The 17,061-nt window shown below is 37.3% G+C and overlaps 1 protein-coding gene across 5 annotated transcripts in view; it reads left to right on the top strand.

Annotated features, from left to right (window-relative positions):
- Positions 1–17,061, top strand: part of LOC139954167 (inositol 1,4,5-trisphosphate receptor-like) — a 117,815-nt gene that overhangs the window by 61,169 nt on the left and 39,585 nt on the right. For all 5 annotated transcript variants that reach the window (XM_071953865.1, XM_071953861.1, XM_071953864.1 and 2 more), the window contains 14 exons: positions 1,369–1,571; positions 3,119–3,272; positions 4,168–4,364; positions 4,967–5,146; positions 7,133–7,234; positions 8,470–8,607; positions 9,304–9,429; positions 10,060–10,260; positions 11,148–11,399; positions 12,620–12,745; positions 13,624–13,752; positions 14,198–14,318; positions 15,044–15,222; positions 15,872–16,020. In XM_071953865.1, the coding sequence (XP_071809966.1) occupies positions 1,369–1,571; positions 3,119–3,272; positions 4,168–4,364; positions 4,967–5,146; positions 7,133–7,234; positions 8,470–8,607; positions 9,304–9,429; positions 10,060–10,260; positions 11,148–11,399; positions 12,620–12,745; positions 13,624–13,752; positions 14,198–14,318; positions 15,044–15,222; positions 15,872–16,020 (2,257 nt within the window). The remainder of the gene's footprint in view (positions 1–1,368; positions 1,572–3,118; positions 3,273–4,167; positions 4,365–4,966; positions 5,147–7,132; positions 7,235–8,469; positions 8,608–9,303; positions 9,430–10,059; positions 10,261–11,147; positions 11,400–12,619; positions 12,746–13,623; positions 13,753–14,197; positions 14,319–15,043; positions 15,223–15,871; positions 16,021–17,061) is intronic.

The raw sequence follows: 17,061 nt of genomic DNA, 5'->3' as shown, positions 1-17,061 counted from the left end.
AATGCGAGAGGAAGTCGTGTCTTGCTTTATGAAGAAAAAAAGTCGGTCAGAGAGCATATCGGTCCAAATATTGCGTCTTCAACCACCTTTTCTTTTTAGAAACAACACTAATTAAAAGAAATGTACATATGATGCTACCTCAAACCTTCACCCAATGATACCCCAACGATGCAAATGTTCAAATCCTACAATTTTTTTTGTTTTAAATTACATAACTTGTGCGTCCGGTTTGTGCATTCGGTACCCGAGACTCTGACTTATAAAAAGTATGACTTACATCCGGTATATTATATCCGAAAGACATCACATTGTGTTGTGTCAGAAGAGGATAGTAAGGCTCTACGCCCTTCTCTACAGAGGGTTGTCAGCAGTAAAATGGCTGCTGGCAACTAAAAATATGATATTACTTGTACATTTTGTTGCTAGAATTACCCCCACAAAGATGTTTGGCCGTTCCCCTGCAGATCTTTACCTTCCCATGATGACTAATGAATGGCAGAAATAACAATCAAACTTTCACATTAGGTTGTTTTGAAAAAACAATTTCGCACATTAATTGCTTAGGCCCTTTCTATGGTAACTCTTCCTTTATGTCCTGTTTCCACACAAATGACGACATAAATTATTAGGTGACTGAATTATAGACTCTTTTGAATAACATACATTCTTCCAAGGTTAAACCTCATAAAAACAGATGTAACTGTTGGGGTTGTATGGGCATCAGACAGATCCACTATTCAGACCTTTTTTCATCAAAACCTCTCACCCCTGTCAGATAAAATTAAGCAGCAGAGCTTTTTCAAACATTCTGTTTGCTGTATGTAACAAAATTTGCTTACCAGAATGAGGTTACCAGCCCAAATGCCATTCCAGATGTACAACCTGTGGCTGGAATCCTGCTTATTTTTGTTTAGCAGAAAACTTTTGAAGCAATCCAATGAAATTGGTCCCAGAACTTGTGATTTGATAATAGGAATGGTTGAGCAAAAAACAGTGTGTAAAGGCTTAGGAATTATGAGCATGTATCATGTACACAAGTATGGGTTATTTTGTTGGTGTCAGTGTTGAGGATTTATTTTAGATACATATATCTTGTCATAAGTAATAGTGTTTACTGTTTGCATAATTAGTAATTGGAGGTTGTTTTTTAAACTTGCAGATGCGTTTTTTTGTATTGCAACACAAATTGTTGATATTTGGATCAAGTCAGTATTTGAGTATAATTTGTTTTGTTTCTTGACTCTCCTCCTATAAAACTTGCAGATGCGTTTTTTTTTATTGCAACACAAACTGTTGATATTTGAACCAAGTAAGTATTTGAGTATAATTTGTTATGTTTCTTGACTCTCCTCCTAACGGTACATGTAGGAAAGGGCGGTGTGTTCCGTTCTATTCATGGAGTAGGTGCAGTGATGACCAACATGGTCCTAGGTAGTGGTTTACCTCATTCACCGCTCACTCACCATACCCAGGGACCTAGTGCAGCGAGTACTGCAGGAGGACTGGACAACCAGAACAAAGAAGATGAGCTTGTCATGGAGACCAAACTGAAAATCATACAAATCCTGCAGGTTAATCTCTCTTCTTTTCTGTCTTTTAATTTACTTTTTTTTTTTTTTTAATGAGATATCACCGAACTCACAAGGCTGGACGGCCATTTTAAGGTGAGGGCTACACTCACCTGATTTGGACCAAGTATCATGCCTGAAGTCAATAAAAGGCATATTAGTCCTTTCATGTTTAATTTGTTTGTAAATGGCGACCCTCCCCCCCCCCCCCCCCCAAAAAAAAAAAAAAAGAGGTAAAAGAAGCACCCTCAAGAGTCTTTTTTCCAATTCTGAAAACTGTGAGGTGTTTATATGTTTTCTTTCTGAAGGCTGTTAAACCTGGTCCCTAATGACTGGTCTTCACCTGAAAAAGTTAAACAAACTAAAACCATGACGAAGGCCAAGACATTGTTATATTCTTGAACTTTTCGTCACTTATGAAAATCTTTCTTTCCTTTTTTACTCATTATCAAAAATCTATCATTGTAAAATGTGAGCATTTATCTCCACTCCGTGGACTTTTATGTATAGGATAATGCCCGTGGTGCACGCCATTCATACCCACGAATGGCGCGTTCACCGAGGGCATTATGCGACTTAACCCACACCTGTGACGTCTTGCTATTGTTAAAATCGCTCCATTATTTCGCACGAATGGCACGATATTGTTTAATTTTTAAGTCAATTGTTTGTATGTATTACGTAAGCTTGTTCACTCCAGTGAACACCACTGGTGGTGTGTGAACAATGGACGAAGACCAACATTTAGGAAATATGCTCATTCCTTCGATAGTGGCATCATAGATCGGGAGCGAAAGTGGCAGCAGATAAGTGATTTTGTTTCTTGACTTTAAGTAAATTTATACAAGTTAGTGATAGAAACAGACTATCAGATGATGCTGTAGCAGACTTTCTCGGTCTACGAAAAAAACAAAAGGTGAAGATAAAAGAAGTGACCTACCCCCGTACAAGCCTGTAGTTTCAGATTTGTTTTTAATAAACAAATTTAAGCTACCTTTATGATCAACAATTTCAGTTGAATTCCTGTTATTTTATGATGATATTGAAAAAAGTATCTTTGCAATCTTAAATTTTAGGGACTTTACTCACTTACCATGTTTGTGTATGATAAATTAAGCATTTTGAATTAATAAAAAAAAAAAAAAAAAAAACTGGTTAAAATGAAATTGATTTATCTGACTTTAAGACCTGCTTAAATTACTGTTGTAGTTCTATAATTATTTTTTAACATCTCAGCTAAATAATAATTTAATAATGTAGCTGTTCACTTGTGGAAAGTGTTAACGATCATTTTGCAATACATGTGTAGCTCTATTAACCTGTGTTAAAAACCATTGAAAACAAAATAATATATGGTCCATGGCGTCATTGACTTCATTTACTTTGTTCCCTAACTCTTTTATGCACAATGGGTGAATAGATGTACCCATCGCGCCATTCGTGCAAAATAATGGAGCGGTTTAACAATAGCATGACGTCACAGGTGTGGGTTAAAAAATTAAAAAAACCAGATAATTCCAAGCTGCTTTTCATCCTTTTCTTATTCTCAGTTTATTCTGAATGTTCGTCTTGACTACCGCATCTCCTGCCTCCTCTCCATCTTCAAGAGGGACTTTGATGAGACTAAAGATGTGCCCGACCTACCTCCATCTAGACAGAGTGTAGATGGCAATGAGAGCCCTGGCATCAATCTAGAAGCCATAGGTTTGTAACCTTGAAATATTAGAGAGGTTTCACAAGTCTACTGATACACATACAATATACTAACACCGATAGATTGACACTTTGTGTATTCATGTGACGCGTATCCGCAATTATCGTATTTTTCACACGCGATAGCTACGGATACAGGAGCCCATTCACAGTGTAGAAAAACTTATTCTGTTTTGCAGACTTTTAGTTGTCTGTTTGTCCCAGATCAAAAACATTTCCCACTGAATTGCTTTCATTTGTATCGTGCTCGATATAGATATAAAGTTGTACGTCATTTGCAAGCAAAACAATGAGAAAATGCAGTCAAGTGACACATACCTATATTTTGCGAAACAAAATCCAACACGCTGCTGAGGTGACGGATACGTTTATCATATCTGTATCTGTCTTTGTTTACAAATTATTTGTATACATGTACACATTTCAGTTAACAATTTCATTTAGTTTTTCAAGACCTGGTTTGTAATGGTTTCGTAGTTCCTTTTACTACGCGAACTAACATAGTCAGCCATTTTATGGAGTCAAAATTTTGACTCCACAAAATGGTCAACCATGTTTCTTCTCGACGTAAAAGCATAATCGTGCAATTTCGCGGCATGTTTGTGGAGATCATTATATTCTACTTTTAAATTATCTGCATAATCATTTGCATCTTATAACGCACGGTTTCAAAGGTTTTTCAAAGACGAACTCGACCGATCCAATGGCAACACATTTCCTTATCATTGACAGACCTTTGCGAATAGCATAGTCAGCTTTATTTTCGTCATAAAGAAATGAATTAAAAATAGTCACCAGACTCTGATGAACAGAAACACTATAGCTTGAGTCTGGTGCTCTTATATGTACTATTTGATTGAGATTTTTCTTACTTGTCTATTTACAGGTGATCAAGCAGAGGGTATATTTGAAGGTCAGACAGACGGCATTGATCTTGATCTTGATTCTCAAGGAGGTCGGACTTTCCTACGTGTTCTGCTTCATCTGACTATGCATGACTATCCACCGTTGGTATCAGGGGCCTTACAGCTTCTCTTTAGACACTTCAGTCAGAGACAGGAGGTGCTTCAAGCATTCAAACAGGTACGGTAGGACTGTATGGACCTCTTGAGGGCCTACTTTCATGGCTCTGCTTACCACCAAATTCTGCACTTCGATTACCATTTGCTGATTGCTGTGCAAGCGCAGAATTTCTGCGCTAGCTGTGAATATGTGTGGAGTACGTGAAGTACGCTTGAATTCCTTACTTCCGTAAGCGCCAATTCTTTGCTTGCAGTAAGCAGAGCCATGAAATTGGGCCCAGTTCTGATTACTCAGTTTGTTGGTCTAGGTTGTTTTCATGATATTTCTGATTTTTATATTCAGTTTAAAGAGAAACTACTGAGTTCTACTAAGATGTTTTAACATTATTCAGTCATGCTTTCTTGAGGTTAATGTAATACAAGTGATGCATAAATACTGAGTGCTGCATTGGTTAAGACATTGCCATTAATTGTACTTATTGGCATGATTTATAGCTTGTGACTGTATTTAATTTGATGAAAAACATTCCACAAAATGTATCAACAAACGTACAAATTAGGAGATACAACAAAACTTGTGCGTGGCTGTGTGTTTAATTGAAAATGTAAAAAACAGTAAAGATAAAATTACATTGATTTTTTTTTTCATTATTTTTTTTCAAGGTCCAACTTCTTGTGACAACCAGCGATGTTGATAACTACAAACAGATCAAGACAGATCTGGATGCTTTAAGACTCTTAGTAGAGAAGTCTGAACTGTGGGTCTATAAGAGCAAGTATGATGCCAAGTCTAAAGATGGAGAGAATTCCAAGAGTAAAGGCAAAGGAAAAGGATCTAAGAAAGTAAGTTGATCGCATCATACAGACAGTCAATACAAAAATAATAAGCTTGACATAAGTGCAGATTCGTTACAAATATTGTGTACTAGGCATTTTCTCTTTATTTAGTTGTACCCAATCTATGCAGTCATACCATTGGCTTTGCAATGGATTTCATGTGTTGTTTATAATGTAACTTGTGGTTTATTATTTGTTAATTTTTTTAACTGCTACACTAACAGTCATTTCTTCATCCTGACTGGTTCCCTACCCACCAGTTACATTTATACCCAACAAGGACAGGAATATCAACACTGAGTAACATACACCTGGGTACAATCTTTGAGTACACTAACTCCCAGCAGGTTGGTTACCAGCTCTGATTCGCTCACCCTAGAAATCTCTGGTTCAGATCATTGTTATTTTGGGAATTCCTTTCTTTCACTGGCACTGGTGATGAAATATTGATAGTTTCAAGTTGATAGTTTTAGTCCTCTGTCTGATGAACATACAGAGAAGTTGAATTGGTGTCCTTTGAAGTAGCTCAAAATTCAACTAGATTTCTATGGTGACTGGTTGGTATTTGGTGAAATGATTGGTATTATTATTATTATTTTTTTTTTAATACCTTTCCTCGACAGGTGATAGATATATTATGGATGCGTTCGATTAAGGACGAACGTGTGTAGATAATTACCCACGTTCGTCCTGGAAAAAAAAAACGCCACACACTGGGGTCGACCCAGGGAAGCTACATGTAAGCGAATGCTCCCACTGTAAATAGTTTAAGTCTACTTAATGATGAAAATATGGAGAAGTTGAATTGGTGTCCTTTGAAGTAGTTCAGTATTCAACTAGGTTTCTTTGGTGACTGGTTGTTATTTGGTAAAATGATTTGTATTTGGTGAAATGATTGGTATTATTCATTGTTATTTAGGGAATTTCTTTTTGGGACTGGTGATGGATTTATCCAAGCTGAAAGTTTCAGTTCACTGTGTAATGAACATACGGAGAAGTTGAATTGGTGTCCTTCGTAGTAGTTCAATATTTATGCAGTGTTGGTGTCTGACTAGTTTATCTAGATTTTTATTGTTATTTGGTGAAATGATTGGTTTTTAGTGACATGATTGATATTTGGTGAAATGATTGGTACATGGTGGATTTGGTGAAATGATTTGGATTTGGTGAAATGATCAGTATTTGGTGAAAGGGTCTTTACGCTTTGATTCTAATAAGCTTAGGTATTCTGCAAGAGAGTTTGTTTCTGGGCTGACAGGGAAGGTGCATACATGTCTATCTCATTCAATGCAGATTGTGTACACTTTTTTCTTTCAGACACTTATCAGTAGTTTTTTTTTTTAAGTGCTTTTCGAGAAGTCATGAGAAGTAGTTAGTTCATGGAGTCAACAGGGATGGGAATTTAGAAAAATACTTTTTGAAAAATGTCTGTTTCTGAGGTTTAAAACAAGGGGGCAATTTCATAAAACATGTTAGCAGCCGGGGCGTCCCTTAGCAGCATTTCTATTTCATAAAGCTGTTTACCGAAAGCAAGAATAAATGATCGCTAACTCGCGGTTAGCTCACAAGTGACGTAACAATGCAATTTCATGGTGAATGTGCATGCACATCGAGAATTTTTCTGTTTATGTAGGAATTCATGGTGCTACAGTAAGCACTAAAATTTGCTTACTGATGAACAGCTTTATGAAATTGGACCTTTTTCACCATCTATAAATGATGTGTGCGTCAACAGTCATAACTCTCATTTGGTTACTTGCGATGACAGCAGTTTTGATGGAAATAATGCTTACTTGTTTTATTGGCCCATTGGCCATAAAGACTGAACTATTCAGTTGTCAAGGGAGTGTACAATTGTAGTGGCTACAGCTGTGGCCATTGGCTGCAGAAGTGTCAGATTTGTTAAGGATTGATTATGACTGATGTGGATTATGAAAAATGCTGATAAGGTATAAGCCTGATTTGTATTTGTCCATTTTATCATCTCCATAGTTCCAAAGCTCCTTGAGTGCTGCAGAAGGTTCCTCTATTGATCTTGATCTTGGACCTCCATTAGATCCACCCAGTGCTAACAACTACAAAAATATCCAACTGGTAAGGACACTATCTCATTCTCAACCCTATTAATGTGGTTCCATTAGTACAGAGGCAAAGCTCTTCTCTTAAGGCTAAGTGCACAGGGGTGGATTTCACAAAGAGTTAGGACTAGTCTCATCTCAAGTTAGGACCAGTTACTCGTCCTAAGTGAGGACTATCCATGCAATTTGTATATCTCCTAGGACTAGTCCTAAGTTAGGACTAGTCCTAACTCTTTGTGAAATCGACCCCTAGTTTCTTTTATGTGCTTGTGGGATTGGAATCCCAGGCATGTCACTTGTGTCAGTGATGCTTTACTATAGGTTTTCACCAAGGGGTATAAATTGGAGCCTGCGAGGGTAGAGGTTAAGATTGTGTATGAAAAAGCTTTTGAAACGTCACAACAACCTGGAGCTGTATACTCCCCAGGGAGACGAGAAAGATTACTTGAATGTTATTAGCCCAGTGACCAGGGTGTTCCTAGTTTGCTTAGCTGCCTATTGCACCATAGCACATTTTAAACCATTTCATGGTGCTATAATCGAATAGGTCTCATACTTTGAAAACATATTCATAAATACCCCAGACAGTTTCTCTACTCCTATTGGTGGAGAGCGCGTCACGTGGGTGTGTATAGACCTTTTGTTAATGACCGGTAAAAAGTGTTAATTCATGGACGTGACACACGACCTTGCACCTGTTCCTATAAGACAGTTTCTTCATTCCTATTGGTCAAGAGCACCGGCTGAAACAGTTGTGCCACAGCACCCGATACGCGCGACGCCCACAGCATTCCCTTATAAGGAGTTGTTTACGCGAGGGCAACAGAGGGCTCTACCATTTCATAGCTGGAGGGGTGCTGTGTTGAAAGAAATCATTTAACAATTATAATTTTTGCATTTATTTTACTTTTTGACCAACAAGGGATGATGTTTTTGACCGAAAAGGTATTTATGAATGGGAATCAAAGTGTGTTGAATCGGTTTTCAACTAGTGGTTTAAACCCGCCGAGGCCTGGTTCTTTATAATTTACGGCAACTTTGTCTCGATAAAATTATCAAGAACCAGGCCTCGTTGGGATTAAATCACTAGTTGAAAACCTCTTCACCACACATTGATTCCCTTAGCTTCACATATCTTGCAAGAGTGATAAAGCTATATAACAACCAAGTATTATTATTATCATGTACGTGTCCAATATTAGGTGTTTGTCGTTTAACCCTCGTGACTTTGTTCTACTTTTACTTATCCAGATCTTGATTCGTTTGAGTAAGCTGTGTGTATCTGATGGTAACGGCGGTCGCAAGAATCGTAAACATGAGCAGAGACTCCTTAGGAATATGGGTGCTCATGCAGTGGTCTTGGAATTACTACAAATCCCATATGAGAAGGTATGATAGAGAAGTATTATTGAATCTAATAGAGTGTACATTGGTATTTATGTATCATAGTATAGCAAATAAGACTCATCTTCATAGTTAATCCCATGTTGACAAGTGTTCAACTTCAACCCTGCCTTTTTTTTTTAACATTTACAGGCATGCCATTTTTCCTACTTAAAGGAACACTTGCCTTGGATCGGTCGAGTTGGTCTTTGAAAAGCGTTTGTAACCGTTTGTTATAAAATGAATATGATTAGAAAGATATTTTAAAAGTAGAATACAATGATCCACACAAGTATAGCTGGAAATTGCGTGGTTTTCCTTTTACCTTGTCGACTAACACGGTCGGCCATTTATGGGAGTCCAATTTTTGACTCCCATACTGTAAATGGCCAACTGTGGTAGTTCGCACAGTAAAAGGAAAACCATGCAATTTCGAGGCAAACTTGTGTGGATCATTGTATTCTACTTTTAAAACATCTTTCCAACCATATGCATTTTATAAAAAAAACGGTTACAAACGCTTTTTATAGACCAACTCGTCTGATCCAAGGCAACGTTTTCCTTTAACTCTGATTTTTATGCCCTAAGAAAATGAAGAAGAACTAGCAAAGTACATCTACTGTGTATCCAGTCAGCTTTGGATTATATCTATTTTATCATTTATTTTGTAATTTATTTTTGTTATTCCTTACTCTTCCACAGAGCACTGATACTCGTATGAATGAGCTGATGCGATTGGCTCACGAGTTCTTGCAGAACTTCTGCTGGGGAAATCCATCCAATCAGGTCTTACTTCACAAACACATCGACCTGTTCCTGACACCAGGAGTAAGTACATGTACATAAACAACCAGAGAAGTTAACAAATTCTTTTTGGAAGGAAACAATCAATCGTTTTTTTAAAGAACATTTCGTTTTTAAATTGCGTCAGGGATAGAGAATGTTCATTTTGGTTTATACACATCGGTGTATATGGGTAAAACCAAAATAATTTTTTTATAATTGTTGAAAGATCATTTCTTTCCTATTTAAGCATGTAGACGTTGGTGCACTGCATAAATAGAATGATTCTTCTGAGTGATCTGGGCTCTATTGCATAAAGCTGTTGAGCAGAAAATACTGCTTGACAAATTTCTTTTCTAGGCGAAATGACATCAAGTTTATTTCTGAAGTGAATGTCCAATACATGCCTGATTAAAGGTATAGTTGTCCTCTTTCTTCAAAGTTTTGCTGCACTGTTCTTTTAAATCCAAATGTAGATTAAATGAAATGACAAACTGGGCATAAATGAAGCCTTATTGGTGATTTATCCCAGTTTTAGTATTTATCCTAACTTTGATACTTTTTTATGTTTTAGTGTCTAATAACATTTGGACTGTATATTTTGTTTCATGGATGGACGCTACATAAATTGTCATTATTATTTATTGTTATTTACTTCTCTATCTCTGTGCACAGTTGTTAGAAGCACAGACAATGTGTCACATCTACATGGACAATGTACAGCTATGCAGCGAAGTCAATGAGCAGGTGGCACAGCATTTTGTGCATTGTATAGCCACCCATGGTAGACATGTACAGTACTTGAAGTTTCTACAAACCATCGTTAAGGCTGACGGCCAGTACATTAGGAAAACACAGGATATGGTCATGGCTGAGGTAGGTTGAACAGAACTTCTGAGCTTTCAAATCTGGAGGCACTCACAATACTTTAACCTGTTATTTTATTTTAGTTTTTTTTTCTCTTGTGTATATTTTCCCAATAGGAAATGGTTTTCCTTTTCAGATATTTCCATGGCATTTTTTGGCACAAATTTTCTAAGGTCAGAAGCAGTGATCAAAAACACATTGTGCTCAAATACCCTTATTGGACACAAGCGGCAACACAATTCTACCTGCTTCCACTCAATCAAAAAGGTCAAAGTAAAGGTCATGTCCTGAAATGACATTCTAATGTTTTCCAGTTAAACATAATAGTATAAGTTTCTACAACAAATTCCATTCTAGTCAATTTTTCTTTGTTCAACCTAAAGTCATTTAGATATTTACCCAGTCAGTTTCCCTTTTGGTTTATTGACCCCTTGCATGCACTTCACACACAAACAATTTGGTGGGCAATAGGTTTATGTGTTAACCTCAGGTCGCCTAAAGTGTACTTCACACTGAATAACGCACAGTGACATTGCCCACCAGTATGGCGCATTCAAGATTATTCTAATGATGACATCAGGGGATTTGGGTCAATATCTTGATGTTATTTTTTCAGCCACTTTTACAAGAACATATTAAGTCAAAATCTCAAAAATATTGGCAATGTATATTCGGTTTGCGGTAACACCATGTGTATAGATGTACATGTATATTTGCTGGAAAGATAATATTATGTTCTATACACATAGTGTTAATGCAAACCAAATATACATTGATACCTCACCATCCCATACAATATTAGCCATCTTTGAGTGTATGATGCTGATACAGAAATGGTGTTGATCACAGAAACCAAAGTCTCTATGAGGTTAAGATGTCATATATTTATTCCACAGCTGGTTAATGCAGGTGAAGACGTCCTCCTCTTCTACACCGATAAGTCGTCCTTCCAGTCGTTTATTGAGATGATGCGGACTGAGAGAGAGAGAATCGATGCTTCCAGTCCCTCTCAATATCATATTAATCTTGTCCATCTACTAGCATGCTGCACTGAAGGCAAGAATGTCTACACAGAGATCAAATGTCATTCATTACTACCATTGGATGATATAGTTAGAGTTGCTACACATGAGGATTGCTTACCTGAGGTAGGTCATCATTCAGGTTGGCTCAGTAGTTTCTGTCCCTGCCTTTTACATGGACCCTGGGGCAAATTTCATAGAGCTGCTTAAGCAAAAACAATTGCTTAAGCACAAAAATAGCTTGCTTATTTTACACATGTTACTGGCCCAAATTTCATGCCATTATACATTGCTTGTGACTAGTATTTAGCTGTTGTTTACTTAGCATAGTAATTGAGTGGAGTCTTGGCCGGTAGTCTGATTTTACTAAGCAACTAAGCAAAATGTTGTGCGTAAGCAGCTCTATGCAATTGGGCCCTGATTTGAATCCCGGACCCTGGCATGTGGAGTGGGTGTTCAGTCACTACCTGATTGCATGGGTTTTCCCTGTCTGGGTTTTATCTCCCACATCTAAAACTGAACATATCTTCACCATACAAACCTTTAGAAGGTGCTTCACAAATGGGCTTCATAATTCATAAAAACTTCAAAACCTGTCCAAAGAGTTGTTACTGGTGTAAGCGTTTATACGCTTTCAAATGTTAATAATTCATTGGAGGATTGGTACTGGTATGAACTTAAAGGAACACATTGCCTTTAGATTGGACGAGTTGGTCTATAAAAAGCGTTTGTAACCATTTGTTATAAAATGCATATGATTGGAAAGATGTTGTAAAAGTAGAATACAATGATCCACACAAATTTGCCTCGAAATTGCATGGTTTTCCTTTTCCTTTGCGAACTAACCCAGTCGGCCATTTATGGGAGTCAAAAAGTTGACTCCCATAAATGGCCGATCGGTTTCAGTCGACGAGGAAAAAGGAAAACCGTGCAATTTCAAGGCATGCTTGTGTGGATCATTGTATTCTACTTTTACAACATCTTTCCAATCATATGCATTTTATAACAAACGGTTACAAACCCTTTTCAAAGACCAACTCGACCGATCCGTTCCTTTTAGAATCAGAAGGCTTTCAGATGGAATTATTTCTTTGTAGGATTGGTTCTGGTATGAACTTTAGAATCTGTGAGCTTTCAAATGGAAATACTTTCCGGAGAATTTGCTCCGGTATGAACTGTATAATCAGCTAGCTTTCAGGTTGAAATACTTCTTGGGAGGTTTGGTAGTGGTACAAACTTTCTAATCAATGATATTTTGATTTAAACTTGTTATTGAATAATGTAAGTATTTATTAATAAGATCTTGTGATCGTCTAATGATTCACTTATAATGTTCCTATCCACAGGTGAAGAATGCGTACATTAACTTCTTGAATCACTGCTACGTTGATACTGAGGTGGAAATGAAGGAAATCTACACCAGCAACCACGTCTGGAATCTCTTTGAGAACTTTCTCATTGATATGGCCATGGTAAGTTTAATTTATGCCTCGGATTTGAAACTTCGCATGGTGGGAGTACAATCAAGTGAGGTTTTTGGTGACATTGTGTTTAAATCGCTTTAGGAGTATTGGCTGTTCTGAGAAGAGTCATGAAAAGTCTTCAAACCACCAGTTCTTCCCAGAGTCGTCAAACCACTAGTTCTTCGCAGAGTCATCAAACCACCATTTTTTTTCAGAACCACCTCTGCTCAACGAGATCTTACAAATGATATCATTGCTAACCTCATCTGAATTTATGACTAGTTTAGTGTATTTTACACTAGAAACTACATGTAACATCTGAATAAAGTCCTCTGAGAATGAACAGCTCAAGAATGTGCAATGGATGGAAGGATGTGTACACAAGATAATAGAGCGCCAAAAGTGGAAGATGTGGAACTGGGGCTCTTTTTATTGTTAGAACGTGAACTTTTAACCCTTTCAGCAATTTGTTTGCATCTGTATCATTGACTGCATTGGTTATTGTCTGCACTTATCTATTGTTGATCTATGAGTTTTTTCCCCAATCACCCGTCATTGAATCGCAAAGATGTCAAAGCAAAAGAAATTCTATAAAACTGTTCATCAAATCATGAGTACATACACATGAAAAAAGTTGCTGACAAAAATAAAATTAACATGATTAAGGGCAGAAATTGGGCAGTAAGTTTGTCCAACATGCAGTTTTGCTAACTTTGCTGTGGTGTTTTGTTTTGTTTCCGATGCGTTATCAATTTTGTGTACACGTGCATTGTGACCTAGTGAACAAATTAAATATCTTGCCAAGATTGGAGATTGCCAATGGCTGTTTGCCCGAAATTGCTCCCTATTACACACATGTACAGGGACATCTCCTTTTCTTTATGTAGGTGTGTAATGCTACACATGATCGGAAGCATGCAGACCACATGCTAGAGAAGTATGTTACTGAGACTATTATGAACATCATAACAACCTTCTTCAGTTCTCCGTTTGCTGAACAGAGTACCACCGTCCAGGTAAGTTTTAACCCATCACTAAGGGGAAAGTACATTACTTGGTTTTTTGGAAGAGAGAAATAGATTCAATCCTCGATTTTTCTATGAATTTATTATCCCACTAGCCTGTAAAACTGTTGTCAATTCATTGTTCATGATACAATCTACTGCCTCACAGGTTGTCTTCTAAACTTTGGTGTGATCACGACACTTATATGTAATGGCACCCCGAACAAATACGTTGACAAAAAATAGGATTTACCCGGTCAGTTTCTCTTTTGCTTTATTATTTGATTATAAATGGCAATTTGATGCAACTTATCATTGGTTAGCTTTACCATTCAAAGTCATTTAATAGAAAAACAAAATCCACTAAAGGATAGAAAATATGGAGTAGTTGGGCAAGAAGTACCAATTATCACTGTTCCAACATAAATGTATTTTGGTATGTTTTCTTTTGTGGTAGACTCGTCAGCCAGTGTTTGTGAGGCTTCTTCAGGGAGCATTCCGTGTGTCTCAGTGTGATTGGCTGTCTGGACAGCAGAAGTACCATGTTGAAAATTGTATCAAAACACTCACTGATATCGGTAAGTAATTTTTTTTCTTTTTGAAGGACAAGTCGCCAGACACACAAGGCCTGAAGGTCACTTCAGGGAGTGGGCTTACAACTATTTTTTTTCCATAGGCCATTGCGACCTACTCCGAGGGCTGAAATAGGGTTACCCCTTTACAGTCATTATTGATGTAGGCTTGGGTATTATCCATTAAGATTGAAATCATGCTAGGTGTAGTTCATGTTTTAATGCTTGAAATATTTATAGTTACATGTATGTCCTTTTGCCATCAGGAAGTGTATAGTCACCCAAAAGTGTCTTTATAATTGATAACCGTCTTCCTTACAACAAATAGCCAGTATACTGCAGTACACATTTATTTTACATTCCTTAAAAGCAAAGTGTAGCTTTGGTTTTTGGAACTGTTTGATTGTTTTCTCCAATATAAATGTAGATGTATGCAATTAAACTTTTTTTCATTTCAAAAGGTGGTCGTGTTTTTGAGCTACTGCCGAACATCCGGAGCGAATATGTCCGCACAGAAAGAAAAAAAACCCTTATATATTAGGGGGTGTAAAAAAAGATATCTCTTTTAATAACCACATGTTTTAGAAGTGAATCATTCTCAAAATACTTCATAGTATCAAAAGCTGCTGTAGGCCTTATAGCCAAAGGTTTATATTGCCATTAATTTTAAGATTGATTATTAAAGGTATATCTTCCCTTTAATCATGATGGCATTTGATGTTGTGTTACAGCCAAGAATCGAGGCATTGCTATTCCAGTGGATCTGGATAGTCAAGTCAATACACTCTTCTCCAAGTCACAGATGGTAATGAAGCACACACGGTTCTGGCTCAGTCATAATCCCAATAGAAGACGAGACTCAATGGTGGCCATATCCAGGGATTATCGGAGTATCATTGAAGGATTACAGGTGAGAAAACATTGGTAGACAGATGGACAGAGAGACATGTCTAGTGGAGCGACATTGCAGGCTTTTATGAGATCTTTGACCCCTTTTGTTTTGCACTCCACAATGTCAAAACATCCCACAAGTTCAGTTCCTACCTTAATCCATCTTGTATTAAGCACAGCTGGACAGTTTGACAGACAATATGAAGATATTATTAAGCCAAATTGGTGTTGAAAGACCTTGACAAAATGGGTGGTTAAACTCTAAGCATTTTCATTTATGTTTATTTTTCGAGCAGTCATAAAAAAATACCTTCACAATCCAAAAGGCAAAAACATAAGAAGAAAGCTTCAGTGGTCTGTGAACCACCTGTAGTGTCTCCAAGTGCTATTTCCTGGGCTTTTACCATATTTCAGATTGAAAGTTTTTTAAATTAATTTTTTTTTTTTAAACTTCAGTCATTTGGCTCAGCAAGTAAAGAGAAAAGCTCTCATTTGTCAATAAAATATGTGTACGTTAGGTTTGCGGTGACACCATGTAAAATCTCTGAGAAGAGCCAGTTTGTACTGCTCCATATTCAGTCACTAACAAATATTTAGTGTTGTTATTATAAAGCTGAATGGGTGTTGAAAGATTTACTTTTCCTTTTGATACTATTTGATTATTACAGGACATAGTGTCGTTGTTGGAGGATCAACTGAGGCCATTAGTACAAGCTGAATTGTCTGTCTTAGTCGATGTACTCCACAGACCAGAGCTTCTTTTCCCTCCAGGCACTGAGGCAAGACAGAAATGTGAGAGTGGTGGCTTCATCAGCAAGTAAGATTTTTATTCAATAATTGTAATATAGGATTCGCTGTCCCAGCGTTTAAGATCATGCTAGAAAAGTGAAAAATTTAGTGATGCATGTGGGACTGCACGTCAACAGCCACATCAATTGTGCAGTAAAGTATCAAAATCAAGAACTGCCTCGCACTACTGGGATATCTCGGTGGTCTAGTTGGTAAGACACTATTCTAGAATTGCAAAGGTTGTGGGTTCAAGTAATACGCCTGCCTTTTTTCACATAGCTCGGGACAGTACTGAGTATAAAGTGCTAACACACAACGGTGTATGTGTATGGGTAAAACCAAAATTACTAACTTCTTTATGATTTATGTGGTGAATATGACAAATCATTAAAAAGAAAACAACTTCAAGCTCACATTGTTTTGGCATCAATCTGTGAAGAAAATTACTCTAAAAACAAGCCATTTAATGAGCTGTCCAAATTAACGTCTTATTTCTAAAATACATAGGTGTTATTATTAGTATTATTTCATCTAATCACAGCATGCAAAAGGAAGATGAAAAAAAGAGAAAATTGTGCCGGTAACTCTTCAAGTCGGTCTACATAACCTCAGATCTAAAGGTTTTTATCAGGATCCTCGCCATTCCAAAAAGCGCCGCCCTCTATAACAGACCTACATGTACCCTTACATTTGTCCCTATTTCATCTAGATATTTCCCCAGTGCCTTTGGATTTGCTAAGTGCTCCAACCACTGCTACATGCACCTTCACTTTCACCTGCCAAATCTTACGAAGTTCCCTGGCCTGGTCTTGGTACTGTCGGATCTTTTCTACCACTTTCGAAGCTACCCTTTAGAACATTATAAGAATTATGTTCTGATACTCCCAGGTTGGGACTTGGGAAAGTACTGAGTATACAGTGCTACACACATTGGTGTATGGGTAAAAACAAAAATTAACATTCTTTATCCCTGATGCAAATTTAACATCTCTTATATCGTTGCGATACCCTCTGCCAAAACATAGGATTCACACTGCCTCTAGCTACCGGGCAACCTCAGTAGTCTACA

The sequence above is a fragment of the Asterias amurensis genome, chromosome 2 (assembly GCF_032118995.1).
Source record: "Asterias amurensis chromosome 2, ASM3211899v1".
NCBI classification, from domain to species: Eukaryota; Metazoa; Echinodermata; class Asteroidea; order Forcipulatida; family Asteriidae; genus Asterias; species Asterias amurensis.
This window is presented reverse-complemented; position numbering and strand designations above follow the sequence as displayed.